The sequence below is a fragment of the Sarcophilus harrisii genome, chromosome 2 (assembly GCF_902635505.1).
Source record: "Sarcophilus harrisii chromosome 2, mSarHar1.11, whole genome shotgun sequence".
In the NCBI taxonomy this organism is placed as follows: Eukaryota; Metazoa; Chordata; class Mammalia; order Dasyuromorphia; family Dasyuridae; genus Sarcophilus; species Sarcophilus harrisii.
In genome coordinates this window covers 417585829-417612118 of record NC_045427.1, presented here as the reverse complement: position 1 = coordinate 417612118, position 26290 = coordinate 417585829, and the positions used below count along the sequence as shown (strand labels likewise).

Genomic DNA, 26290 nt, shown 5'->3' with positions numbered 1-26290 from the left:
CCCCCATCCAGGAGGGTAAAATACTGATGGCTTAGCAGCTCCTGGAATGGATATTCCAGGAATGGAGAGGGGAGGGGTACTTTATGTAAAGTATTTGCCAAAGCCATAGAAGGGGCCAGAGGAAAGGGCAAGGGAAAGTTTCTGTCCTGGTCAGGGGAACTGGAATCCTCTCTCTAGGACTGCCTGATTCACACAGACCGAAGGCAGGTTTTGGACCACGGTGGAAAGGCCGGAGACCTGGGGGACTGAGCAGGATGTTGTTTCCTGGCTGTGCTATAGGTCAAAAGCCAGGAAACTGCTGGGGAAAAGGAGGGAGAAGGGAAGAAAGGCCAAGGGCTGAGAACCTAGTGCAGGCTTCCTGGGGATGAAAGGCTTTAGGCCCCTGGGGTAGAATGTCCACACATAGTTCCTCTGTGGGTTTGGCTGTGTGACACCATGTGCCCTTGTTTGTACATGTCTGTGCCCACTTGTATGCCCACCTGTGCACGGGCTACAGTGGAGAGAGTGTTACAGGAGCTGAGTTCAAACTCTGGATTCTGTCAGTTCCTAAGAGACTTTAAAAAACTCCCTTGAACTCTCTTTTACCAGAATAACGAGAGAGTTGGCCTGGATACTGTCCAAGATTAGTTCCAAGTCCCATTAATTATCTAGGAAACCCCCATGTGTGTGTTCCTGTCTGGGAGATGTGGTGCATGCATATCAGTGGGGGTGCAGAGAGACTAATGGGTGCATTAGGACCTGGGGGGAGGGGTTCCCTCAGCACAGGAAGGGCAGGGAGTTCTCCCCTAGGAGGGGCTGGGTTGGATAGAAGTTGCTAAATGTGTGTGCGTGTGGGAAGGGGGAGTGGGGCTTGCCTGAGAGTGTGCCCATGAACACAGAAGGGGGATTGATCTGAGTAAGTATGAGTGAGTGTGTGTGTGTGTGTGTAGGAAGAGGCATTCTCTTCAGAGCCTACTTCTTTCTGTGGTTTTCGTCTCCATAGATACACTTCCTGTGGCAAAGAAAAGAGGTAGTGAGCGCCGTTTCAGGATGTGAGGGATTCGGAGCAGAGCCGCCCCGCGCCCGCCGTGCTCCCCCTCTTGGCTGTGCCAGATACCCTTCCAGGGACCCATGGTCTCTGCCCTCATCGGCGGGCCCTGCGACAGGAGGGATGCCAGGAAAAGCCAAGCACCTGGGCGTCCCCAACGGGCGCATGGTGAGTGACCACATGGCCTTAGGGCCGGCCGCCTGTGGGAGAGGAGGCTGACACACCCAGGGAGGGACAGCGCCTGGGACAAGGGGACCAAGCGGAGCCACTTGGCCCGGGGGTCCAGGAGCAGCAGAAGCAGTGCCGGGTTTCTGTTCAGGGTTTGAGGAACTAATAGGTGGCAGTGGCTGGCATCCCTTCTCAGACAGCCCGGAACAACTCCTCCTTGTATTGGCACAGTCCAGTATCACTGTTTAGCCCAGGAACCATCAACTCTGGCTGCCTGGAGATCTGGGGGGAGAGAGCCACCGCCCTTCTCTCTCTCTGTCTCTCTGTCTCTGTCTCTGTCTGTCTGTCTCTCTCTCTCTCTTGCCCCCTTTTCTCCCCCCCCTTTCTCTTTCTCCTCCCCATCAGTGGGTACCCCCTGGGTGAATGGCACAGGGCTATACCTTCCTCCCACCTCTTCAGTGGGAGCTCCCTCAGTATGATTATAGATCAGGGTACCACCCAGGATGCTTCCCTGTCCCCTGAAAACCCCTTAAAGTGTTACCTTGTTACCCTCACAACATGCTATACCCTCACCTCAAATGCCACCCTGCCTAAATGCTTGAGATGCCATCTTGTTGCTCTGCTACCTGATGTTCATTCCTCTCCTCCCCCTTTGTTATCGGGAGCTGGCTGCCATGCGCACCAGGAACCCTGGTGCCCCCCGCCCACCTCACCATAGCATCAGGGGGAAAGCACCTCCTCCCTCTCTCCTCTCTGGGTTCCCACAAGGAAGGGCTGGGAGAGAACAGAAGTCTGAGAATCCCGGCAGGTCACTGCCCTGAACTAACTGCTAACTGAACTAACTAACCAACTGGGACAATGGAGTTCCTCCCGCACCTCCCATGGGCCAGTGAACTCCATTCAGTGACTTCTGTCTGTGCTGCTCCACTGATCCTCCAGGGTTGAGGTCGGGTGGGATGAACTCAGCAAATCTGCTAAGATTGCTTAGCCATGCTGTCGTATGAAGTTTTGTGTCTGTATATCCAGCACCAAAGGCAGTATCTCAGTTATAGGAAGTGCTTCATAAATGCTTGTGAGATTGCCTTTTATTGAACACTGACTGATGAGCAATAGAGTTGAAGTCAAGAGATGGGTTTAAATCTGCTCTTGCTATTTATTAACTTTGGGTCATCTAAATTTCTCTGGACCTGTTTTTTTTTCTTTGTAGAATGGAACAATTATACTCAATGATCAAAACACAGTTAGGCATCAGAAGGAGTTAAGTCCCTTTTCTGCTACTTGTTGTAATCATTCCTTTCAGTTTACCCAGCTAGAAAATATAGAAATTGGAGTGTCGGGTTGGATTAATAGTAATAATTGCAAACATTTCTGTAGCACATTGAGGTTTGCAAAGGCCTTTACATAAGTTAGCTCATTTGAGTTCTTTCAGGTGATCTCTAAGCTTCTTCTAGCTCTGCTTGCCACAGTTTGACAAATTCAGGGCTACCAAGAGTGAAGAGAACACCAGTCCTGGAGTCAAAGGGCCCAGGTTCAACTGTCTCTGATGTTTAACACTGACTTAGGTCATGTCATCTGATTTCCTCAGGTCTCAATATCTTGTTCAGTTCTTTTCAGTCATCTGTGACTCTTCAATGCCCCACTGGGAGTTTCCTTGGCAGAGATACTGCCTTTTTAGAGGAATTTGCCTTTTTCTTCTCCAACTCATGTTATAGATGAGGAAACTGAGGCAGATAGGATTAAGTGACTTGCCCAGGGTCACACAGCTACTAAGCGTCTTGATACCAGATTTGAACTCAGGAAGATGAGCCTTCCTGCCTCCAGGCCCTGAACCACCGAACTGCCTCTCAGTTTGGAGCAGATAAACTCCTGGTCCTTCCAAGGACAGTGTCCTAAAGACAGGCAGCTTCGAAGGATGGGGTTTATAAGGCATTGGGAGGGGGGAGAAGTGGGGTGGCTCTGTAAGTCTGGGACACTTAAGCTGGAGGGCATGAGAGGAGGCAGAAGGGGCCACCCAAAGGCTGCTGGGGTGGGGACTTGGTACAGCTCCTTCTATTTCTAGCTTCACCAGGAGGTGGTTCATAGACACAATATCCTATTAGCAGGAATACTTCATCGTGGCCAGGTGCCTATAGCTCCATCATACCTTCAGCTATTCTCTCTCCTCAATCTGGCCTCATCTCACTTCAGGCCTCAACTTTTCCATCTGCCAAATGGGGTTCTAAAGAATCAGCAAGTACAGAGACAGAAGTGGGAGGGCTGCTCCAACAGATCACTCAAGGAATTGACTTGAGACTCGAACTAGTTTCCTAGGCCAATTTCTCATTACCAGTCCTAGTTCCCTCTTAGGGAGGGAGAATACCTCAAATCTTGCATTACTCAGTTAGGAACAGATCTGCCCATTGTGTTTTACACCCTCAATCCCTTCTGCTTGACCCATTGTTTGACCCCTAACTCAGTCCTGACCAACAGGCTTCTCAGCTCTTGAGGACAGACCATACATGGAATTAAGGCATACCTTCCCCAGCCTCTCCAGCTGGATTTAAATATTTTTCTCCTTGTAACTCCTCCTAAGAAATTTTTAAGTGACTCTGGGTATGTAGTTATATAAAATAGATATAAAATCAAATATCTACTGATAATAAATCATAATTTTTCAGTCTTCCTATATTTAGTTACAAGACCCCATGTGGAGTTGTGAACCACAGTTTAAGAATCTGGGAGATAGAGAACATCGAAAGTCAGCTTTGTCTTGCCCTGGGTTCTGAATCCTTTCTGAGGAGCTGTAATCTTAACTGTAGCCCGAATCTCTGATCCCTATTGACCGAGTCTCCTCTCTCCTCTCTCCTTATGACCCTTCCTCTGTGTGTGTGGAGAAACTTCTGAGTTAGATGTAGGATGGCTCCCTGAATGATTATGGGGTGGGGATGGAATGTGACAGAGTCCTGGAACAAAGCTAACTGAACGCACCTCTATCCCTCCCCAGACTTCTAACCAAACTTTTAAAGTTCACTTATGAAGCCAAGCATCCCCCCCCACCCCAAGAACCATCCAACACTCAGAAGAGAGAACACTTTGAGTTCAGAGACATTTGTTCCTGCAGAATGTCAGCACCTGGTGTAACAGGAGGGGATGGGAGCTGGCAGCTGGGGCAGTGCCTAGTGTATCCCAGCAAGCAGAATGAAGTGAAGGAAGTCAGCAGGAACGCCAGTAGCCCACCCTTTGCTTGAGGTTTTAGGGGAAAAGAGAGGAGGGGTAAAATCGTCCTTGTCCTGGTAGAGACTATGGGCCACCTGGGGAAGCTGTGTCTGCCTTGAAATGTTTAAGAACAAAGTAAACCAGTTTGTCATGTCAGGTCAAGGTGAACATTAGAGCCATAGTATAGCAGAGCTGGAGGGGGCCTTAGAACACAGAGCTAAAAGGGAGGTGCCTTAGAACTCAGTGGCCAAAAATATGCTGGAGCCAGCTCCTGAAGCTGGGGAGAGTCAGGGGTTAAATTTTCAGTGGGATCATTTGCAGCTCCTAAAGTGGCAAATGGCCAAATTAGAATTTGATTTATTGTTTTGTTAATTGTCTAGACTCAAGAAAGTGATGTACACAATGATAATAATTAAATTTAATTAAATTAAACCTAATTAAATTAAACTTAAAAATGTGCTCTCAAACTCAGTGCCCCTAGCAGCCGTTAAACACTTACTAGCACACTCCTTATTTTATGGGTGAAGTTGACGAGGAAGGGGGCAAGCGACTTGTCCAAAATCATACAGAGTTAAGTGACCATGCTGAGGGACTCTAACACTGCCTCTCCTCTCTAGTGTTATGTATGGGAGGGCAGGGACCAGAACCCCTGCCCCCCTCTCTCCTTTCCTCAGTAGCTTCGGTGTGATCTTGGCGAGTCACTTATCTGCTCCATGCCTTAGTTTCCTCATTTATAATAGATAACCTCAAAGGACCTTCTACTTCAAAATTGATGATCCTAAGATTTTCTAATTCTCCTATCTCATGATCCCTGTCCTTGGCTCTTTCTGCTGCTGTTACATCTATCTTTCTGTCCTGGGCTAAGCCATTGTCCTTGCTCCATCCATGTCCCTGCCCCTGCCCCTGCCTCTGCCCCTGCCCCTTTTGAATGTCTTCCTCTTCTTGGGCCTTGCAGCTTGAGATGTTTAGGAGAAAGGCTGGTGAGTCAGTAGGATGCCCTTCTCCACCAAGAATCGGGGCAGGCAAATGCTGGCATCCAGGACTCGGCAGGGAGTCACTTAGGTTCTTATCTTTAGCAGTAGGTAATTAGGCCATTTAATAACCATGAACTCAAGTGAAAGGAAACAATATTTCACTAAAGAAAAGCTAGGCAATGGGTGTTTAGCTTCCTCAAAGTTCTTTAGTTTGGGAAGAGGATTAGAGAAGGGGCTGGGGACCTGGGAGGTCTGGGAGTGGCCCTCCGAGAGGGGCAGGCTGACCTCGTGCTGCGGATGGGGCCTTCCTCTATGGCAGGCGCTCTCTTGAAAGGAAGATCTCTCCCCACATTAGTTGCTTCTTCCTACACACACATAGGCTGGAATCCCTCTGGAAAGCTCAGATTAACCCCCTTTTAAGTCACAGGTCCTCAAAACAACCATGTAGGCACAGCCTCAAGAAAAGCTCCCACATCCTAACCTGCCTCTCTGCTCCAGAGCAGCCCTGTCAAACCAGGTCCCGCTTCCTTTTCTGCACTCCCTACACTGCCCTTCATGCCCTGCACACACCCACAGTTCTCACAGGCTGTACTCGTGCCATGTGCACTCCATACATTGCTTGGACCCCCTACACAGCCCCGGGGCCCACACACATGGGGGGGTGCTCCACAGCATCGCCCCCACCCCCGTGCCCAATACAAACACAACTGCATGCATAGCCTAACCCCCCCCCACAAGGAGTACCTCGTACACTCTCTGCAACCAACATATACCTTATACTCTGCCCGCGCGCAACCTTCACATTCAGTGACTGCATAACTTAGACAATCTGTGCACAACATTCCACTCTCAAAAGTTGGTTATGTCCTACACAAGGCACACTCCCCCATTCTCCGCTGTGGACAGGCAGGCTATGTTTTATTTACTTTGTATATGTCACACCTCTAACCCCAATCTCCAAACTTCCACCCCCAAAAAAACTTAAAGGCAGTTTTGCCACCTCTTTAAAAAGCAGATCTATTATTGTCTATCCAGAAATGTGAACTCTAGTCCAACACTTATTCAAAATAAATGCCCAAGAGCACTGGGGGGGTTTTATAGTTTTCCAAGTGTCTTTTCAAAAGAGTCTTCCTGTTGCCATCCTTCTCACTTTGTGTTCTCCAAGGACACTGCCTGCCCCTAGCCCTGCATCTGCATACTGCAAGGCTGCAATGGGCAGGGAGGGATGACCTTCCCCTCTTGCAAAGTGAGAAAACTAAGGTCCACACTTAAGATCATTCATTATAATAGTGATAATGTCCTTTGTAGTCAGCTGTATAGTTCCTGATGTCCAAGATTATGATTCTGATGGGGTCGTTCAGGAATGGTTGGGGGGAGCTCTGGCAAACCTTCCTAACATTCCACCCATTCTGAGTGATCATTCTGCACTCTCCATCCATGAATTTATTGACTTTCTTTTTTTAAATAATATTTTATTTTTTAAACACATGCAAAGATAGTTTTCGACATTCACCTTTGCAAAGCCTTTTGCTCCAAATTTTTCTTCCTCTCCCCACCAAGATAACAAGCAATCTGATATAGATTAAACTTAGGCAATTCTGAATATATTTCCATATTCATCATGCTGCACCAAAAAAAAAAGAAAACTGATCAAAAGGGGAAAAAAAAAACAAGAAAGAAAACAAACAAATAAACAAACAATAGCAATAAACAAAGGTGAGAATATGATGCTTTGATTCATATTCAGTTTCCATAGTTCTCTCTCTGGATGTAATGACATTTTTCTTGAACCCATTTTTTTTTTTTTCTTGTTCTTGTTATCATTTGTGATTTCAGTCATGTTTGACTCTTCATAATCCCATCTGGGGTTTTCTTCCAAGAGATATGGGAATGGTTTGCCATTTCCTTCTCCAGCTCATTTTGTGGGTGGGGAAATTGAGATAAACAGGGTTAAGTGATTTGTCCAGAATCTAGAAAGTATCTGAGGCCAGATTTGAACTCAAGAAGAGAAGCCTTCCTGACTCCAGACTTAGCATTCTACCCACTGTGTCACCCACTGCCCCTTCTTTTTTCTTTCAACTAGTCTGGGAATAATAAGTTACATTAATTTACTAACATGCAACCTAGTTCATTTTGAACTTGGCTCTCTCAAAGTTCTGGAGGCAAGGGTGCGGAGGGTACAGGCAGGAAGGTACTTGGATTTGCTATGAGCAGGTTGTCATCTTTCACCTTTTACATAAGGAGTCAGTGTGGTTCAGTGAAAAAATCTCTAGATTTGAAGTCAGAGGACTTTGTGCTCTGTTCTATTTGTGCTTGTGTTCTGTCTCTGTCACTTAAATTTACTGTTTAACATTGGGCAACTTACTTCCTCTCTCTGGGCCTCCTTTTCTTCATGGGTAAAATGACCCTCACTTGACCTTGCCATCCTTGCAAGTCCTCATCCCATGTCCCCTCCTTTCATAGCCAAATTCCAACAGACTTGTGATGGATAGTGCTATCCACATCCAGAGAGAGAACTATGGAGACTGAATGTGAATGAAGCATAGTATTTTCACCTTTTTTGTTGTTACTCTTGATTGTTTATTTTCTTTTGATCCAACTTTTCCTGTGCAGCTTGATGAATATGGAAATATATTTAGAAGAACTGCACATATTAAACTTATACTGGCTTGTGTGCTGTCTAGGGGAGGGGAATGAGAGGAAGAGAGGGAGAAAATTTTGGAACACAAGGTTTTACAAAGGTGAATGCTGAAAACTATCTTTGCATATATTTGAAAAATGAAATACTTTTAAAAAATATTTTTTTTTAAAAGAAAAGGGGTAGCTAGGTGGTGCAATGGATGGAGCACCAGCACTGAAGTCAGGAGAATCTGAGTTCAAATGTGACCTCAAACACTTAATACTTCCTAGTTGTGTGACCCTGGGCAAGTCACTTAACCCCAATTATCTCAGCAAAAAAAAAAAAAAAAAAAAAAAAAAGAAAGAAAGAAAGAAAAGAAAAAGCTGCTGATAATCCGTTTTCAGTTTCCCTTCCATCACTGACGTCACTCCGTCCTTTGCAAGCTGCCTTCCAATCTCGTCACTAAACTGAAATCATTCCCTCCAAAGTTGTCTTTTATCTCTATATTGCCAAATCCAATGACTTTTTCTCATTGCTCATATTTCAAAGTTTCATTAAATGTTATGTTAATGTGTTCACTCAATAAAATCAACATTCTGTCTCAAAAAAAATGCTCATATTTCATGGCCCTTGTAGTGTTTAACACAGTTGGTCCCCATCTCCTGGACATACTCTCCTCTCTGGGTTTTTATGACAATAATCTCTCCTGGTTCATTCCTATCATTCTGATTACTGTCTCAGGCTTTCAGTAGGCTCATCATGAATGTCCTGAAAGTATAGTTGTAGCTCAAAGTTTTGTCCTGGGACCTTTTCTCTCCTTACAATCTCATCAGCTACATGGTGCCATAGTGCCTAAAGCACTGGGCCTGGCATCAGGTAGAGCTGGGGGCAGATCTTATCTCAGATACTTAGAATCTATGTGACTCTGTCAATGTCACTTATCTCTCTTGACCTCAATTTTCTCAGCTGTAAAATGGGGGTAATTCTATTGGATATCTCTAACTGGATGTCTGTGGTAGACATCTCACATTTAACATGTTTATAACAGAATTTGTTGGGTTTCCTCATAAACCTATCCATCTTTTAAACTTCCCTGTCTTCATGATCAGTCAAGCTTGTAACCTTAGAATCTTGCTCCATTCTTCACCTTCCCTCATGCTATGTATCCAGTCAGCTGCCAAGTCTCGTTGGTTCTAACCTAACCACATCTTTCATAGCTCTCTCTTCCTCTCCATTTACCTGGGCACTTCCCTACTTCATGCTTTCATTGTCTTTTGTCCACATTATTAAAATAGCTTCATAATTGTCTCTCCCCTCTACAATTTGTCCTCCATATAGCAATCAAAATTATATTCCTCAAGCATCATCAGTCTGTCCGTGTCCCTCTCCTTTCTCAATTAGCTCCAGGGGTTCAACTATCAAATGAAAGTTTCTTTTGCTTCATTATTGCCTTTTCCAATCTGGCTCCAATTTCTCTCTCCAGGCTTATTACACAACACACTCTTTGGGCTCTCCTTGTCTTTCACCTAACAGATTTCACCTTCCTTTTGTATGCCTTGCTACTGGATGTCCCCTATTTCTTAAATTTCTCTTGATTTTTAGATCTTAGATCTCATAGCTTCATTCAAATGTAAGTCCCAGAGCCATCTCCTACATGAAACTTTCCCTGCTCCCCAGACTGTTAGTACCACTTGGAAATTGTATTTAATTTGTATATCTTTTAATGTGCTTGTATATAAATGTGTACATGTTGTTTTCCATAATAGAATGAGAGCTTCTTAGGAGGCAAGGATCATTTAATTTTTATCTTTGTTTCCCCAGCACCTAGAACATAATAGGCCCTCTCCCTCCTCATCTCTGCCTCTTGGCTTCTAGTCTCAGCCAAAATCCCAGCTCCTACAGGGAGTCTTTCCCAATTCTTCTTAATTCTAATGCCTTCCCACTGTTGATTATTTTCAGTTTATCCTGTATATGGCTTGTTGGGATGTGTTTGTTTGTTTTCCTGTCATTAGAATATGACCTTCTTGACTCAAGGAACTATATTTTACCTTTGTTTACTCAGTTTTTAGCATGGTACCTGGCACATAATAGATGCTTAATAAAAATTATTGCCTGACTGTTTAAATAATGCTTATTACTGCTTAAAATGTGGGTATTGGACCTGATGATCTCTTAGATTGTTTCTATCATTGACATTCTGTGATTTCCTTTATGATTTCATGGATCTTCTCTGACCCTTTCAGCTTCCATCTTTCCAAAATGAGGACACTTCATCTTTTCAGTCTGTCCTTATGCTACCCTGAATGTCAGTGGTATCTAAAACCAAACTTGTTACTTAGGAAACAGTTTCCTAAAGATAGCCTCCCAGTCACAGACCCAGAGTGACAGGCTCACAGTCTCAAGATGACAGTCCCAGAATCACAGCCCACAGATGCAGTCACTGTCACTCTTTCCAACATACAGATCCTTGGTCCCAAGTCCACAGAAATGGCCCCACAATTAAAGCCCTATCATAACTAGCAACGGCATACTTTAGGGGGAAGGCTGCAATTCCTTCAGAGTCCAGGATCACCACTTCTTTTTCTAAGCACATTGGGACTTAACTGTGTATCCTGAGGATCAATGATATTTACCTCTACCAATCTCTGCTCCTAAATTTTACATTCCAAGGATGCTAAAAAGGGTTATAGGATCATAGATTGAAGCAATCTTGTTCAACTCACTCATTTGATAAAGAAGGAAAATGAGGTCCAGAGAACTCAAATGAATCACCTAATTCCACAAATAGTAAATAGAAGAATCAGGATTTGAACCTAGATTCTCTAATTCCATTGCTTTAACCTCATAAGATAAAAGGGTACCAAGATGGAGTTGGCAATAGCATTTTTCTGGGTCAGGGAGTCTTTGAGCATCACTAGGGAATTTCTGGATATGTGTGATATAGTAAAGATCAGAGTGTGGAAGGCCATTATTGCCAATTACTGAGTTTAGACTGCAATCAAGAGACAATGGGGAAGCCTCTTCAGGTCATCATAGATAATTTCATTGTCACTACCAACTTGTTCTCTGTGGGGTCCAGGATTCAGATAGGAGAGAAGTATCATTCTCTCCTCTTGAAAATGGGGAAACTGAGGCCCAGCTGTGTATGGAGGTGGGGTGAGGGTGGGGGAAGGGTCCTGGAGCCACAAACCTTCCAACCTCAATGCCTCGGCTGACTCTTCCTTCCCCTTTCTCTCTATGCACATTTCTCCTCCCACTGGGCAGGGTAGAATGAGGTCTTCTCAGCCTTCACTTCCCCTGCAACAAGAAGCTATCAAGGCATCTCCTGAGGTCTAGGAGACCTAAGGACAGACATATTGTTGGGAAAGCGATGACTTGGGAAATTCAAAGTCGGTGAAACATTGAGCTTTATAATTCATTATGTCCCTTTTACTATCTCTGGGCCTATTCCTCCTTCCTACCAACCTGTATTGTGACCTTCCACTTTCCTTATCTCCACATTATCCCAATTTCTATCCAATTCAATTTGACAATTGATTACCTGCATTGGCAGAGAGAGTTTCTCATCAAGGTTCTCTATAGCAATGTAATCACAGCTTGTGATTTAAAAACAAAAACCAAACAAAAAAAAAAGTCACGATTCAAAGTGCTTTAATATTTAAAATGTACTTTCCTCACAATTTCTCTGGAAGATAGGTGGTGCCTACTATATCCACTTAAATATCACTTCATAGTATTTTTAATCACCATTTAACAAAAGAGAAAACTGAAACTCAGAGATTTATGTGGTTTGCTTAGGCTCACAAGGACAATAAGGGTCAGAGCTCAGATTTAAAGACTGCTTCTCTGATTCAATGTAGCGTTCTTTTGTCTACACATTAAGTTTAGACGTGGTAGGTAGGATGTGCTGTCCTTTCAGCTGTAGAGATCCAACAGGAAGATGGAATGCCGGGATTGGAGCTCAGGAGAGGGGCTGGAGATAGTGGGAAAGATCTAAAGAGTCCTCTGCAAATAAAAGTAACAGTTGACATTCAAGGTCAGAGGAAAGACAAGAGGACAGAATATCAGGGGGAGACTCATGTTTAGAGATCAAAAAGAATGGAAGCCAGTGAAAGAGATATAGGAATGGTCAGAGAGACAGAAGGAGAGCCAAGAGAGGGCTCCCAAGAAGGTAGTAGGGGGCTATGGTGTTCACTCTTTCCCTGTCTACCTCCCCATTCCTTTGTGGTGAGGAGCTGTTTCTATTGAACAAAAGTCTTGAGCCTTGTGAGCAGGGTGGAGGGAATAGGTTAAAGGGAGACCACAACAATTAGGTCTGGGATTAGGGAAGCCAGCTTTGGGTTTTTTCAGCAGGATGTAGGTGTGGCTGAGAGAAGTCTCCATGGGTGGGGAAGCTCCCCCAGCTATTCAGGCTGGCTTCCACTGGAGAGTTTAGGATTTGTGGAAGTTGAATGTGGCTGAAACCAGATGAGAGTATGATGCGTGAGAGCAGTCAGTGTTGGATGTTACAGACAGGTCAGAGAAGGACAAGACAAGCCTAGTCTGTCTCCATGTCCATTTCCACCTCTCCCCATCTCAGCCCTCTTCTTCCATCAGTGACCAGACAGTCAGTGGTTGTGCGTGCTGAGTACACCAGCTAAATGGACAGCCAGGTGATACAGCAGATAAAGCACTGGGCCTAGAGTTCAAACATGGCCTCAGACACTTAATAGCTGTGACCTGGGCAAGGCATTTAACTCTGCTTCATTCTCCTCATCTGCAAATTGAGTTAGAGCAGGGAATGGCAAACGGCACCAGTATCTCTGCCAAGAAAATCCCACAAAGGGGGCACAAAGAGTTAGAGACGCCTGAACAACAAATGCTGACTAACTTGAACTTCTGGAAGTAGGGAGGAGATCTACCCCCCTCTCCTAGTCTGTGCCCTTCTCCAGCCTCTCCTCACTTCTCTCTTGCAGGTCCTGGCTGTCTCTGATGGAGGTGAGTTGGAGCGAGGGACCCAGCCTGGTTCCTGCTTAAAGGATCAAGAAGAGGGGCTCAGATGCCACGTTTGGCTTAGGGAGGAGAGAATAGCCTATTTTGTGTCCGGCTTTCCTCTAAGAGCACTGAATCTGTGTGAGAGGGAGTGTGTGTGTGTGTGTGTGTGTGTGTGTGTGTGTGTGTAGAGTTAGAGGCATGACTGAGGGGTAAATTAAAGGTCTGACTGGGGAAGGTAGGGAATAAAAAAGGTTTATTGAATGATACTTAACAGATCCTACGGTTGATGCATTTTTCTCCCCTCCTCCTCTATCCCCCCAGAGTTGAGCAATGTGGCGGGGCCAGAGGGAGCTGGGGAGGGCCGGGGAAGTACCCTCAGCGTTCACAGCCTGCCCAGTGGCCCCAGCAGTCCCTTCACTTCTGAGGAACAGCCTGTGGCCAGCTGGGCACTGTCTTTTGAGAGGCTGCTTCAGGATCCGTTGGGTCTTGCCTACTTCACGGTGAGCTCGGGAGCTGGGGCAAGTGAAGAGGGGCAGGGGGCTATTGTGGCCACTCTTTCCTATCTGCCTCCCATTCCTTTGTCTCAAATCCTGCCCCTGTTTCTAGGAGTTCTTGAAGAAGGAATTCAGTGCAGAAAATCTCTCCTTCTGGAAAGCTTGTGAGCAATTCCAGCAGATTCCAGCCAGTGACACCCAACAGGTTGGAAGCTGGGGTCTGGGAGAATAGGAGTGGTGAACATGGAGAGAGAAGAGCAAGGGGAGAAACTTGAGGAAGGCAAGGCTGATAGGTTGCTCCAGGTAAAGCCTTGCCATATCCTCTCTCCCCACTCCAGTTGGCGCAGGAAGCTCGGTGCATCTATGAGGAGTTCCTGTCCAGTCAGGCTCTGAACCCTGTGAATATTGACCGGCAGGCCTGGCTTGGGGAGGAGGTGCTGGCCACCCCCAACCCTGACATGTTCCGGGTCCAACAGCTACAGGTATGGGCCTAAGGAGAGGCCTGGGTATGGGGGAAGGCTGATGGCTCTCTCCCCATTCCCTCTCTCCCTCAGCTCTTCATCTTTCCTCTCCATTTTTTCCCTTTCCTTCTTTTCCCTAATCACCTTTGTGATCTGGGGCAAAGAAGCTCCCTTTTGGGGAGCCTCTGTTTCCTTCTTCTATAACATAAGAGTGTTAGACCAGAGCAGGAAGTCTACACTTTTTTTGTGTGTTGTGGCAATCTGGTAAAAGCTGTGGAAATCTTAGGATAATATTTTTAAATCATTAAAGGAAAGATCAAATTTCTTTTACAGCTTAGGAAAATAAAAATGTAATTTTTTCCCCATCTAATTTCACTCACTCTTGGAAATCTATTCATAGTCTTTGTTGGTGTCCATAAACCCCAGATTAAGAACAACTGAATTGGAGATCCAGAACTGGTTCCTGTCAACAAAACCAGCCTTTCCCCAAGAGTCTTTGGGCTCCCTTGACCTCTTAGGTATCTATGGATCTCCAGATTGAGAATCCCTGAACTCAATGATCTCTAAGTTGCCTTGAAGCTAGATCCTATGCTGCTGTCCTCCCCCTCATCCCTTTCTTGTTCTCCTCCCTTCATACTGCACCTCTTTGTTCTTTCCCTCCTTCCCTCAGATCTTCAACCTGATGAAGTTTGACAGCTATGCCCGCTTTGTCAAGTCCCCCATGTACCGGGAGTGTCTCTTGGCAGAAGCAGAAGGGAGGCCTCTTTGTGAGCCCGGCACCTCGGACCCTGGCAGCCCTAATACCACATTCCGGAAGGTACCCATGTGGGGAGAGAGGGTCTGAGTGGTGAGAATGAATCCCCATTGCCATCCAAGTATACCCTGAGCCTGAGCCCCTGATTTGACTCACACACATACACACACACACACACACCTGAAAACATTTAAATATGTATGTATGGAAGAGGCTTAGGCCTACGCCCAGTTCAAACTGCTTTTCAGGCAGCTTATTTCCTTCCGAGGCACAGAAATGTACCAACCTCCATTCCCAGTTCGGAGTGTTAGAATGCCAGCCTAGAAAAAAGGCAATGTTGGACCCACCTAGTCCCTACAACCCTCTGAACAGGATTTGGGAAGTTGGGACTGGGTTGTAGGGGCAGGGTCCTGAACACCGGGTTCTCCTGTAGAAGCCAAAACTAAAGCCTGGAAAGTCATTGCCCTTGGGAGTGGAGGATCTGGGCCAGCTGCCGAATACTGAGGCTTTTGGGGGCCGGGGACCCAGGAAGTCCTTCCGAAGAGGTGAGCACCTGGGCAGGTGGGACAGTGGTGGGGGGTGGGTGAGGGTGGGATGGGAGAGTGATGGTTTTAAGGGTCTCTTCTAGCTCCAGCATCCTCAGTTTCTATAAACAGAAAATCTGTGCTAGACCTGGAGTCAGCAAGACCCAAGTGTTCAAAACTAGTCTCAAGCACTTACAATCTGTGTGACTCTAGGTCAGTCACTTAATCTCTGTTGCCTCAGTTTCCTCATCTGTAAAAGAGAATAATAATAGCACCTACTTCCCAGGATTGTTGTGAGGATCACAACATCTAGGGTCCTAGAGAAATGCTAACTGCTGCAACTTCTAATCCCTTCACAAACAGAGATCTCTGCCCTGTTGAGCTCCAGTGGGTGGTTCTGGGAACTTCTATCACCCCTCTATGATCCAAAACAAAGCAATCCTCAGAGGACAGACATAGGCCCATCCACTGTAGGCTCCAGAGCAGAGTTGGACCTGCCAGAATCTGGGTTGTCAGCTAGACCACCCAGGACATCTGTAGATTGGGACAATGCCTTCCCATGATACAGATAGCAACCCATCCTGCAGGACTCTTGTTCATGTTCTCCCACAAGTTCTCCATGGAGGGACCACCCAATATTCTAGAGAAATCAAGGGAAGCCTCTACATGGCGAGAGTCCAGGTGTTGAATGGCTTCTCAGTACCTTTCCCACTCAGTGCTACAGGACCCCAGGGTAGCTCTTGAGGGGCAGCCAGATGGCCCAATGACTGGAGCACCTAGCTGGAATCAGGAGGACCTGGGTTCAAATTCAGTCTCAAAACTCAGCTGTTCGACCTTGGACAAAGTCATTTAACCCCAATTGCCTTAAAAAAAAAAAGTCACCTGTGAGGAATTCCAAGGTCTGGTTCCAAGACAGAAAAATATTTGTGTGTCTGTATGCATGTGTTTTGTAGATATATGTATATACGCAAATGTGTATTATATGCTTTCATGTATATGTATTTTAATAATATACCTATATATGTATACACATAAATAGACATACACGTACATAGATATGTTTATATGTGTGTAATTGTGTATACATGTAGGTATTTTTTTGAGTAATTCTGACTTGTCTCTGCATCTTGGCCTCCCTTCTCTGAACAGAACTGGAAAAGAAGCTATAGGAAGTTGCTACATGTGAGAGGGCAGCCTGGGAAAAGGGAGTGTTGGAGATGAGCTGAAAGTCCCTTACTTAAAAATCATTTCTCTCTCCCTCAGAGTTAGGTACCACCAATGGGAACCCAGCCCTTCGTCGAGAGTCCCAGGGTTCTCTCAACAGTTCCGCCAGCCTTGATCTCGGTTTCCTTGCATTTGTCAGTAGCAAATCTGAGGTGAGGGTCTCTCTGCTCCCACTCCCCGCAAAGTCTGCAGCTTTCTCCCTCAAATTCCCTGCCCTGGTTCTCTTCCATGGTCAGTTATAAGCCTTATCTTTCTGTAGTGATTTCTCTCCTCTTATCTCTATGGTATATTTCCATGCACTTTCCCCGTCCCTCACAGTGTATCTCTCTATATCTGCACATGTGTATGTTTGTCATCTGCCCAGACTCAGAGTCATCGGAAGAGCTTGGGGGGCCCTGAGGGTGAAGGGGAGAGTCGGGTTGGACGTTACTGCTGCGTGTATCTGCCAGATGGCACAGCATCCCTGGCCCTGGTCCGCCCTGGCTTAACCATCCGCTCCATGCTGGCCAGCATCTGTGAGAAACGAGGCCTGTCCCTGCCCGATATCAAGGTTTACCTGGTGGGCAACGAACAGGTAGGCACTGAGCCTTATATATCAATCTCAACACCTGACACTCCCCCACAGCACAATCTCAACCCTAACCCTGACTTTAACCTTAACCTGATCTCTCTTCATGCCCCTGCCATTTTGTCTGTGGCAGAGATAAAGAATCCCAGCCTGAAACTCAGGATTCTTGAGGTCTGGAGCTGTCTCTTTCTTACTGTGTGTATGATCCTGGACACATTCCCTTCCCTCCCTCAGCCTCAGCTTGTTCATCTATAGAATGGGAAGACTAGACAAGATAATGTCTTCGGGGATCTTCCAGATCCACAATACCATGCCTTGTCTTCCAGGAGTTTAAAATCTGTCATGGGTCCCAGGCTGGGCAATGACAAAATAATTAGCTGACTACAAGGTCAGCCAGGCTGAATACCCAGTGGATAGTGGGAAGATGAGTGGTGTCATCAGGTGATGGAAAGACTAAAAGAGTGACCTTGGGCGTGGAAGAGATGAAGGATTAATGGAAATAATCTTTGTTCCTGTCTCTCTGGCCATTCTTGACTTTGCTGCTATTTTTTGCCTTGTTCCAGACACTAACTTTGTCCTTCCACATCTCAAGTCCAAGGGCCTCTAGACTGACTGTCCTGGAAGGTATCAGAAGGTTCACAATATCAGAACCTGACACCAGGATTTTTGTTTTCTCAAGCCCTCAGGCCTTTTAGCAGTTATTCCTGAAATTTGGGGTGTGTGGTGGGGAGGGCTCTTCTTTTGGGTTGTCCAGGGCCTGGGTCGTCACCTCCAATGTTGTTACTGAGCCCCTGGGGCTGTGTCCACAGAAGGCCTTGGTCCTAGATCAGGACTGCACGGTGTTGGCTGACCAGGAAGTGAAGCTGGAGAACAGGATCAGCTTTGAGTGAGTGCCCTTCCCTTCTCCCCTGCAAGTGGACTCCAAGGGCTGCCATCTCTTCCCCTTGCGCTGCCAGACAAGTCTAGGGGCAATTGATCTCTCATAGATCCTTGGGATTGGAGGGGTCAGGAGGAGGGTAGGGTAAGGATTATATGTGTGGATGGGGATGGGGGAGGAGAGACTGGGCCAGATCTGGAGAAATGGATCCAGAAAGAGTGGGGAAGGAAGCAAGAGGGACAGAGACAGCGAGAGCCTTTCCCATCTTCCCAAAGAGCAGAACATCTGAATTCAAGGCCTGGCTATTGACGGATTAGCTATGATCTGGGACTAGGACCCTTTCTGGGCCCTAGTTTCATCCTTTATCCTCCAAGGTCACTTCTAGCTGTGACATTCTATGTTCTAGGCTAGAGATCATACCTCTGGGCAAAGTGGTCAGAATCACAAGCAAATCTTCCAAGCGCCTGAAAGAAGCCCTGTTCCCCATCTTGGGAAAACATGGCCTGAGCCTGCAACAGATATCAGTATATCTGGTGAGTTTACTCCCTGCCCTACACACATACCTGTGCTTGCACTGGCTCAGCCCTCACGTAGGGCATTACACCCTATCCTTCATTGGCCCCAGGACCAAAGAGGGAAAAGTAAGAACTCTGTGGCCAAGATAGACAAGGGCTTCAAGGGAGATGGGGATGGAAGATGTGGGGAGAAGCTGAGAAAGACAAAGTGAGTGGGACACTGAGGGAAGAAATCTGGACAGAAGAGTGAGGCTATTCAATTAATTTCAATAGGGATATACTTATTTCATGCCTCCTATGTACCTGGCACTAGGAATAAAAAGATAAAAACCTCAAAGCTGTCCCTGCCCTTAAGAAACCTACATTAGAAAGGGAGTGGGGCCCACACCTGGTGCTGAGATAAGTGACTATGAAAGCTTCACAAAGTAAAGGTCAAGCAGAGAGGCAGTAAACTGTGTTGAACAGAACACCAGCTTCAGAGGCAGGATGGCCTAATTGCAAGACCCATCCCCGACATATTGGCTGCATGACCCTGGACACATCATTTAAATTCTCAGGGAATTTCTTTTAAGTTATAATTACAAAACATTCTTAGGCCTGTGTTGACATAGGGAGTTTCCTCTAGAAATTAAGGAAGGGAGAAGGGAACAGGTACTTATTAAGCACCTGCTATATGCCAGGCACTATTCGAAGTGCTTTACAGATATTGTCTCATTTGGTTCTTATAACATCCTTCCCCTCCCTTCTCCCCGCCCCCCCAGGCAAATCACATTTCTAAATTAAAACGAAAAACAAAAGCTATTTCTAACAAGGGTTGGGTTGGGGAGGGCACTAATATCTGTGGGCATCCAAAATCATTCCCTCCCAGGAGGTAGCACTTAAGCTGAGCCCCAAAGGGAGCTATGATTTCTCCCAACCCCTGACCCTATGCCCCTACAGTCAGGTGAGAAGCGGACTCTAGATCTGGAGAAGCTTGTGAGCTCTGTATCCGCCCAGAGACTCGTCTTGGACACTCTTCCAGGTACAGGGGCCCACAGGCTCTGAGCCCCCAAGATAATCTGCCCAAGCCCCGTGCTGGTTCCAGAGGGAAGGCAGAAGAAATGGGAGACATAAGTGGGGTGCTAACAGAATTCCATTTAAATCTATTCAATTCAGCAACCACAAAATTACATTGTTAAGGCCTGTTTTCATTCAAGGCATTGCTACAGGACCAGTCACATAAGGTCAATGCCAAGTGTGGGGTACTGAAGGAAAAAAAGGGTTTCATTGCTAAAGGCAGCTTGGTGTGATGGGAAGAATGATGAAATTGGATCTGGGTTCAAGTCTTGGCTTTGACATTTAATCACTGTGTAATGGTTACTCTGCCTGTTTCCTCATCTGTAAATTGGACTAGATAACTTTAAGATCCTTTCTAGCACTAAAACTCTGTTCTATATGAACTGAAATACTTGAGGAAGGCCTCATAGAAGAGGCAGACTTTGAAGGTCAGGGGAAGAAGGGCATATTAAGTGGTGGTGGGTGGAAAGATTGCTAAAATGGGTTGGACTTAGATAGTGGAAGGCCTTGAATGCCAGGTTACAAAATTAGCCTTTACAGAAAATGGGCATCAGGGGATCTCAGAACCAGCCGAAGACCTAGTTTAACTTATATCTGATGAGGAATCCTGTAAGCTTCTATTCTAGATGCTCAGTATCCTCTGTCTTTTCATCTGAACCCTATATAGCAGGATCTCTAAGTCTCATGTTCACGTAAGAGTCTTCATGATAGAAGTAGTAGTAACAGTTACAATGCTAAGTCAGTTCATGCTGTAGAAGGCAGAGAAAGACAAAGTAATTGGGCCAGCAGGATTGAGCTTTGGAGAACACTCACAGAGAGGAGCCAGCAGGAACAAAAAGATATCACAAAGGAACATTCCAAGCAAATCTATCCACCCTTGACTTAAAGACCTCCAGTCATGATGAACTCACTATCTCTTGGAACTTTCTGGCTTCTCTCCTGGAAAAGCACTTTATTTTTAGGCAGCCCTAGTCATAATGAAATTTTTTTTCCTATCTATTTCTCTACAATTTCTTCCCATTATTTCTATTTCTACATTCTGGAGCCAATTAAAGCAATTCCAAGCCCTCTTTCCCTATGATGTCTCTTCAAGTATTTAAAGGAAGTGACTGTGTGTCTGAGGACAGTTAGGTTGTGCAGTGAGTAGGGTCCCAAGCCTGGAGTCAGGAAGACTGATTTTTCTTCCTGAGTTGAAATCTGACTTCAGATACTTGCTAGCTGTGAGACCCTGGGCAAGTCAGTTCATCCTATTTGCCTCAGTTTACTCATATGTAAAATGATCTAGAGAAGAAAATGATAAACCATTCCAGTATCTGTCAAAAAAAAAACTCAGAATGGGGTCATAGAGAGTTGGATGCAACTAAACAGACCATTCCCATGAAAGCTTCTATTCTAGATGCTCAGTATCCTCTGTCTTTTCATCTGAACCCTATATAGCAGGATCTATAAGTCTCATGTTCACATAAGAGTCATCATGATAAAAAAAAAAAGAGTCATCATGATAGAAGTAGTAGTAACAGTCACAATACTAAGTCAGTTCATGCCATAGAAGGCAGAGAAAGACAAAGTCATTGGGCCAGCAGGATTGAGCTTTGGAGAACACTCACAGAGAGGAGCCAGCAGGAACAAAAAGATATCACAAAGGAAAAAGGGAAAGCACAATCAAAAGGGGAGAAGAGGGATCAAGGAAGCACAGTATCCTGGAAGTCAAAGGCATTGAGTTTCTAACAGGAGAGACTGTTCCACAGTATCACATGCCACAGAGAAGTCAAGATTGAAGATTGAGAAAAGATTAGTGGGTTGGCAAGACCTCAAAGAGTGGTTTTAGTGGAGTGCTGTGAATGGAAACTAGTTTAGAAATGCTTAAAGAGGAAGCAGATCAGACAATCAATCAATAAGTATTTATTAAGTGCCTACTATGTGCTAGGCATTGTAATAAGCATAGTGCTGAGCAAGGGGAAACTGGTTGCAGATGTCTCATTAGAGGTATTTGACCATGAAAGGAAGAAAAAGAATAGAATGCTACCTAGATGATCTAGCAGGACCAAAGAGGGACTTTCTGTAGACCAAGGGAAAGCAGCTAGTAAACAGGGAGATGGAAGATATTGAAGAATAAAGGGATGGATGAGTAGGGGCATGAGACCTTAGAAGACAAGAGGAATGAAGTCCGGTATACATATAGAGAAATTAACCTTGGGGAAGAAGCAAAATACTATTTTTCTTGGAAAATGTAGGAAAGGGTAAAAAGAAGGATAAAGAGCATTATGTGGAGGTGAAGAAGCAGAGATGAGGGAGTTAGACCTGAAATGCTCCCCCCAAGACACACACACACACACACAGGTACACATAAACAACACGTACCACCACATGCACACATGCAATGAACATGTATGTGTGTGAGAACGCATACACACACAAACATGTGCATGCAATCACATATACACACAAATATACCACATCCTAAATAACAATGGCTCCCATTTCCCAAAAACTTTAAGATTTACAAGGTACATTTCTCACAATAGTTCTATTAGAGAGTACAAGTTATTAGGACTCTCATTTTATATCCAAGGAAGCTGTCTCAAAGAGATTAAGCAAGTTGTTCCATGTCAGACAGTTAGTAAATGTCAGTCAGGATTCAAGCCTATTCTTCATGACTAAGCATTTAAAAAATGAAATTATTCTTGTTGATTTTTTTGTTTTTAACCTTTTCAAAATGTCTCCCAGTACCTTTTTCCTTTCCCGTCCTCTTCTTTGGAGTCATCCTTATCTTTGTAATTTTGCAACATTCATTTTTTACTTTTTTGGTGTGTGGTTTCTCTTTCCATTTATATTCTTGTAGCTATTGTGTGTATAATCTTCTGGGCTCTGCTCACTTCACTCTTCACACATCAGTTCATGTCAATCTGTCCAAGCTTCTCTATATTTATCACTCATCATGTCTTACAGCATAATCATATTCCATGACATCCATGTGCCATACTTTGTTCAGCCATGCCCTAATCCATGAGCATCTATTTCATTTTTAGTTCCTTCACAGCACCATGCATCCTGCCATAAATATTTTGGTCTCTATGAAGACTTTCTTCTTATTGGGGCCTTCTGACTCCAACCTCTTTCTATGGTGCCAAACTGTATCTCAAAGCAGCCCTTGTTTTGGCCCTTCTATGGCACTTGCTAGCGCAGTTAGGTGGTGTGCTGTGTTTAGAGTGTCAGGCCTGGAGTCAGGAAGACCTGACCTCAGAAACGTAGTAATTGTGTGACCCTGTGCAAGTCATTTAACTCTATTTGCTTCAATTTCCTCATCTGTAAAATGAGCTGAAGAAGGAAATACCAAACTATTCCAGTATCTACAAAGCAATGCCCCCAAATAAAAAGTCTCATGAAGAGTCAGACATGACTGAAAAAAAAGGACCACTCATCCGGCTCTTAATCAAATGTGGCCTCCCATCTCTAGGGCTATTTTGAACTATCATTAAATCTTTTGTCATAAATTATTAGCTGTTAAGTCTTGAATTGTTATTTAACTCAAATTGATATTTAACTCTTAATTTACATGATACATTACTTAACTCTCGTTTTGTTTTTTTTTTTAATTGAGTGAACAACTGCAAACAAAAATATGATCTATAATAGTCTAGCTTTTCTAGTAGACTTTAATCCCCTTGAGGTTAAGGTTTAAGTTTTGTTCATTTCTGAATCTCTCACAACAAAGTCTGGCACAGGGGCCTTTATTTGGTGATCCTTAAATGAAACTTGATTCCCAAATGCCCATTATTCATCCTGTGCCTGCCCTGTACAAGGTCCTATGTTGGAAGCTAGATAGTCATAAACTCTACCATTAAGAGAGCACTATAAGGTTTGACAAGCACATTATCTGATTTTATCTTCATAACAATCCTGAGACATAGGTGTTATTATCATCCTCAGAAAAGTAAGGCAGATAGAAGTTACAAGTGACTTGCCCAAAGTCATATAGTTTAAGTTATCTGAGGCTAGATTTTAATTAATTTCTCCCTGACTTCAAGTCCATTGCTTTATCCACTGTGCCACCCCACTGGATTTAATTTAATGAGTTTTAAGAGAGGACACTCAGGACTTAAGATCTGGTTTTGACTCCTAGCTGTAATTCTCTGTCTCTCTCTCTCTCTCACTTTTTCTATCACTAACCTCTCTGAACCTTAGTTTCTCCATCTATAAAATACTTGCATTGAACTAGTTGTTTTGAAGGTCTCTCCCAGCTCTAAGTCTTCTATGTAGGTTAAGTCAAAAGCAATGTATTGGCTAGAGAGCCAACCTTGGAATTAGGAAAATTTGAGTTCCCATATCATATACTGGCTGTGTGCTCCTGAATAAATCATTTCAGGACTCGTATCCCTGGAAACTCTCTCTATAAAATAAATTGCAGAGCAGGTACCAATTTGTACTGGTAGGTGGTTTCCCCACTGGGAGTTCCCTACATCAATGAAATTATAACTTCAGTTCAAAAAATTTTAAAGGGGGATAGGGGTGGAAAATATGAATCAAGGTCATCTGCTCCATGGTTGGGGCAAGAAGGGTTGGAATTGGGGGAGAGAACGGTGAGGTGAAAAAAAAAAAAAACTGTCTTCGGAGACTGGGAACATCCGAGCTCCATAGATCCTTCCTCTTTCCCTTGTACTGCCACCAGAATAGGGGAGAATATTAGTGTCATCCCTGACTTTTTTTCTTGGGATTCATGGGGAGGTGGGACTGGGCAGGGGAAAGTATGGTGGATCCAAACAAAACCACTTGTCTTTTACAGGCGTGAAGATCACAAGAACTGAGTCCACCTCTCCTAGTCAAAGCCAGGTAAAGCTGGGGCAGGCCCATTTCTTCTCCCTTTCTAGGAAGCTGACCTTCCCCAGAAGGCACTAACACAGTGTTTTGCAGGGTGGCCCTCTCCAGACTGAGGGAAAGACGTCCCAGCCTTCCTCCCTGCTCACCAACTCGCTGGGCCAGGGGCCCAGGAGCACTGGGAAGCGTCACACGTGCGACATCGAAGGTGCCGGGCCATCTTTCTTTCTGGGGAATAAAGGGGGAGGGATCTGGGACTGGGGGATACAGGGGAGGACACCGGGAGAGCAGTGCAGATGGAGCTGAGCTCGGCTGTGGAGAATGAGCCAGGGTTGTGGACCAGGAGGAAAAGGCTAAGAACAGCAGGAGGCTGGGGGATAAGGGAGTGCAGCATTGGGCTGACTCAGTTGAGTCTCTTTCTTTGCCCCCACCAGGTTTAGTGGAACTGCTTAATAGGGTCCAGAGCAGCAGAGCTGATGACCAACGGGGGCTTCTCCGCAAAGAGGACCTGGTGCTCCCAGACTTCCTGCAGCTGCCAGTCCAACAGCCAAGCCTGCCTGAGGAGCAACCCCATGGGGAGGCTCCACAAAGCCCTCCACCACAGACTGAGCCCCCTCCTCCTGCCCAGGGGGACCCAGCAGAGTCCTCAGCCTCCCCTGCCCTCTGACCCCTAGCCAGCCTTCACTCCCCTTCCCCAGGCAGGGCCTGGGCTGCTTCTTTCCATCTTTGCTACTGCATGGGGCCAGGCCCAGGGCTGTGCCCCTGGCTGGCCATGCATGCCATCATGGGCACGCTGTCTGGGGCACAGCATGAGCTCCCGCATCTATGTGCGCATGCATCCCATGTGTATGATGCTCCATCTTCACCAGCCTCCAAGAGATAAGATAGGACAAACTAGAACCAGGGAGCCACCAAAGTCTCCCACTTCCTCACCCATTTGCACACTTATCCTCCCTCCCAGGTCATCCTTTTGACTTAGGATAGGCACTTGCTGATACCTGGAACAATAATACCTATTTAGTTATTTGGGTGGGAGGAAGGGTCGTCGGAGAGGTACAGGAAGTTGCGCACCCTCCATTCTGCCCCCACCACCTCTCTCCTTCCCAGCAGGCTGGCCTGGAGGAGTGGGTTGTCAGCACAGACTTGCCCCTCAACCCAGGGGATTTTGAGGGGCTGGGGTGGAAATCCACCACCCTACTTATATATACTGTAAATATGTAGTTTGTGATTGCTTCTGGCAGGTAGGTGTGGACCTAGATATAAAATATTGCTATTATAATAATTATTATTCTTCTGCCATGGTGTGTGGTGTTGTGTTTATGACAAGGGAACCTCCATCCTTGTTGGATAGTAGACCCCTATGTGATGGGGGCAGGGGAGAGCTCTCAAAAATGTTTCAGGATAATGGTGGCCATAGAGAGTATAGAGGGTTGGGACTGGCGGCAGGACAACTCCTCTTCCTGACTTCCAATCCTGCCTCAGACCCTTCCTAGCTATGTGACCGTGGGCAAGTCACTTCACTCTGATTGCTCGGTTTCCTCATCTGTAAAATGAGCTGGAGAAGGAAATGGCAAACCAGTCCAGTGTCTTTGCCACGAAAACTCAAATGGGATTATGAAGAGTCGGACATGACTGAAACAGTTCTACAAAAATATCATAGAGCACAAGATGCCTAGGGAAGAAGCACAGAGTTCCAGCTGCCTGCCTTCCCATGAAGCTCATGCCATGCGGCTGAAGCTTACCTGCATCTGATCTTTGCTTCACAAGCAAAATGATCCCCTGAAGACAACAAGGTTGTGGTCAGCCTGATTGTCGGCTGGCAACTGACCACTTGTCTTCTTTCTTAACCGCCTTCACTAGCATGGCCTTCCCACACCGCACTGCTGCGATGGGAGCAACGTGGTACGTTCCCATGTGTTTCACCTACTCCCTTTTTCTACACAGAGTTCCAGGCTAACATCTCAGGCCTCTTCACAGCAACATGATTTAGCAGCCGAACACACCTCCAAACTGCCATGACTGGCCCCAACCCATCTACTCCTGA

The 26290-nt window shown here is 45.5% G+C and overlaps 1 protein-coding gene across 1 annotated transcript; it reads left to right on the top strand.

Moving 5' to 3' along the window:
- Positions 1 to 788: 788 nt before the first annotated feature.
- On the top strand, positions 789 to 25773 carry RGS14 (regulator of G protein signaling 14). The gene is made up of 16 exons (XM_031953772.1): positions 789 to 895; positions 983 to 1195; positions 12940 to 12961; positions 13280 to 13458; positions 13565 to 13657; positions 13791 to 13934; positions 14584 to 14730; positions 15101 to 15212; positions 16455 to 16567; positions 16780 to 16989; positions 17793 to 17869; positions 18267 to 18393; positions 19315 to 19396; positions 24215 to 24261; positions 24343 to 24454; positions 24681 to 25773. Exons 2-16 carry the CDS (start codon positions 1151 to 1153, stop codon positions 24911 to 24913), a joined length of 1743 nt encoding a protein of 580 aa, XP_031809632.1. The 5' UTR covers positions 789 to 895; positions 983 to 1150; the 3' UTR covers positions 24914 to 25773.
- The last annotated feature ends 517 nt before the right edge of the window (positions 25774 to 26290 follow it).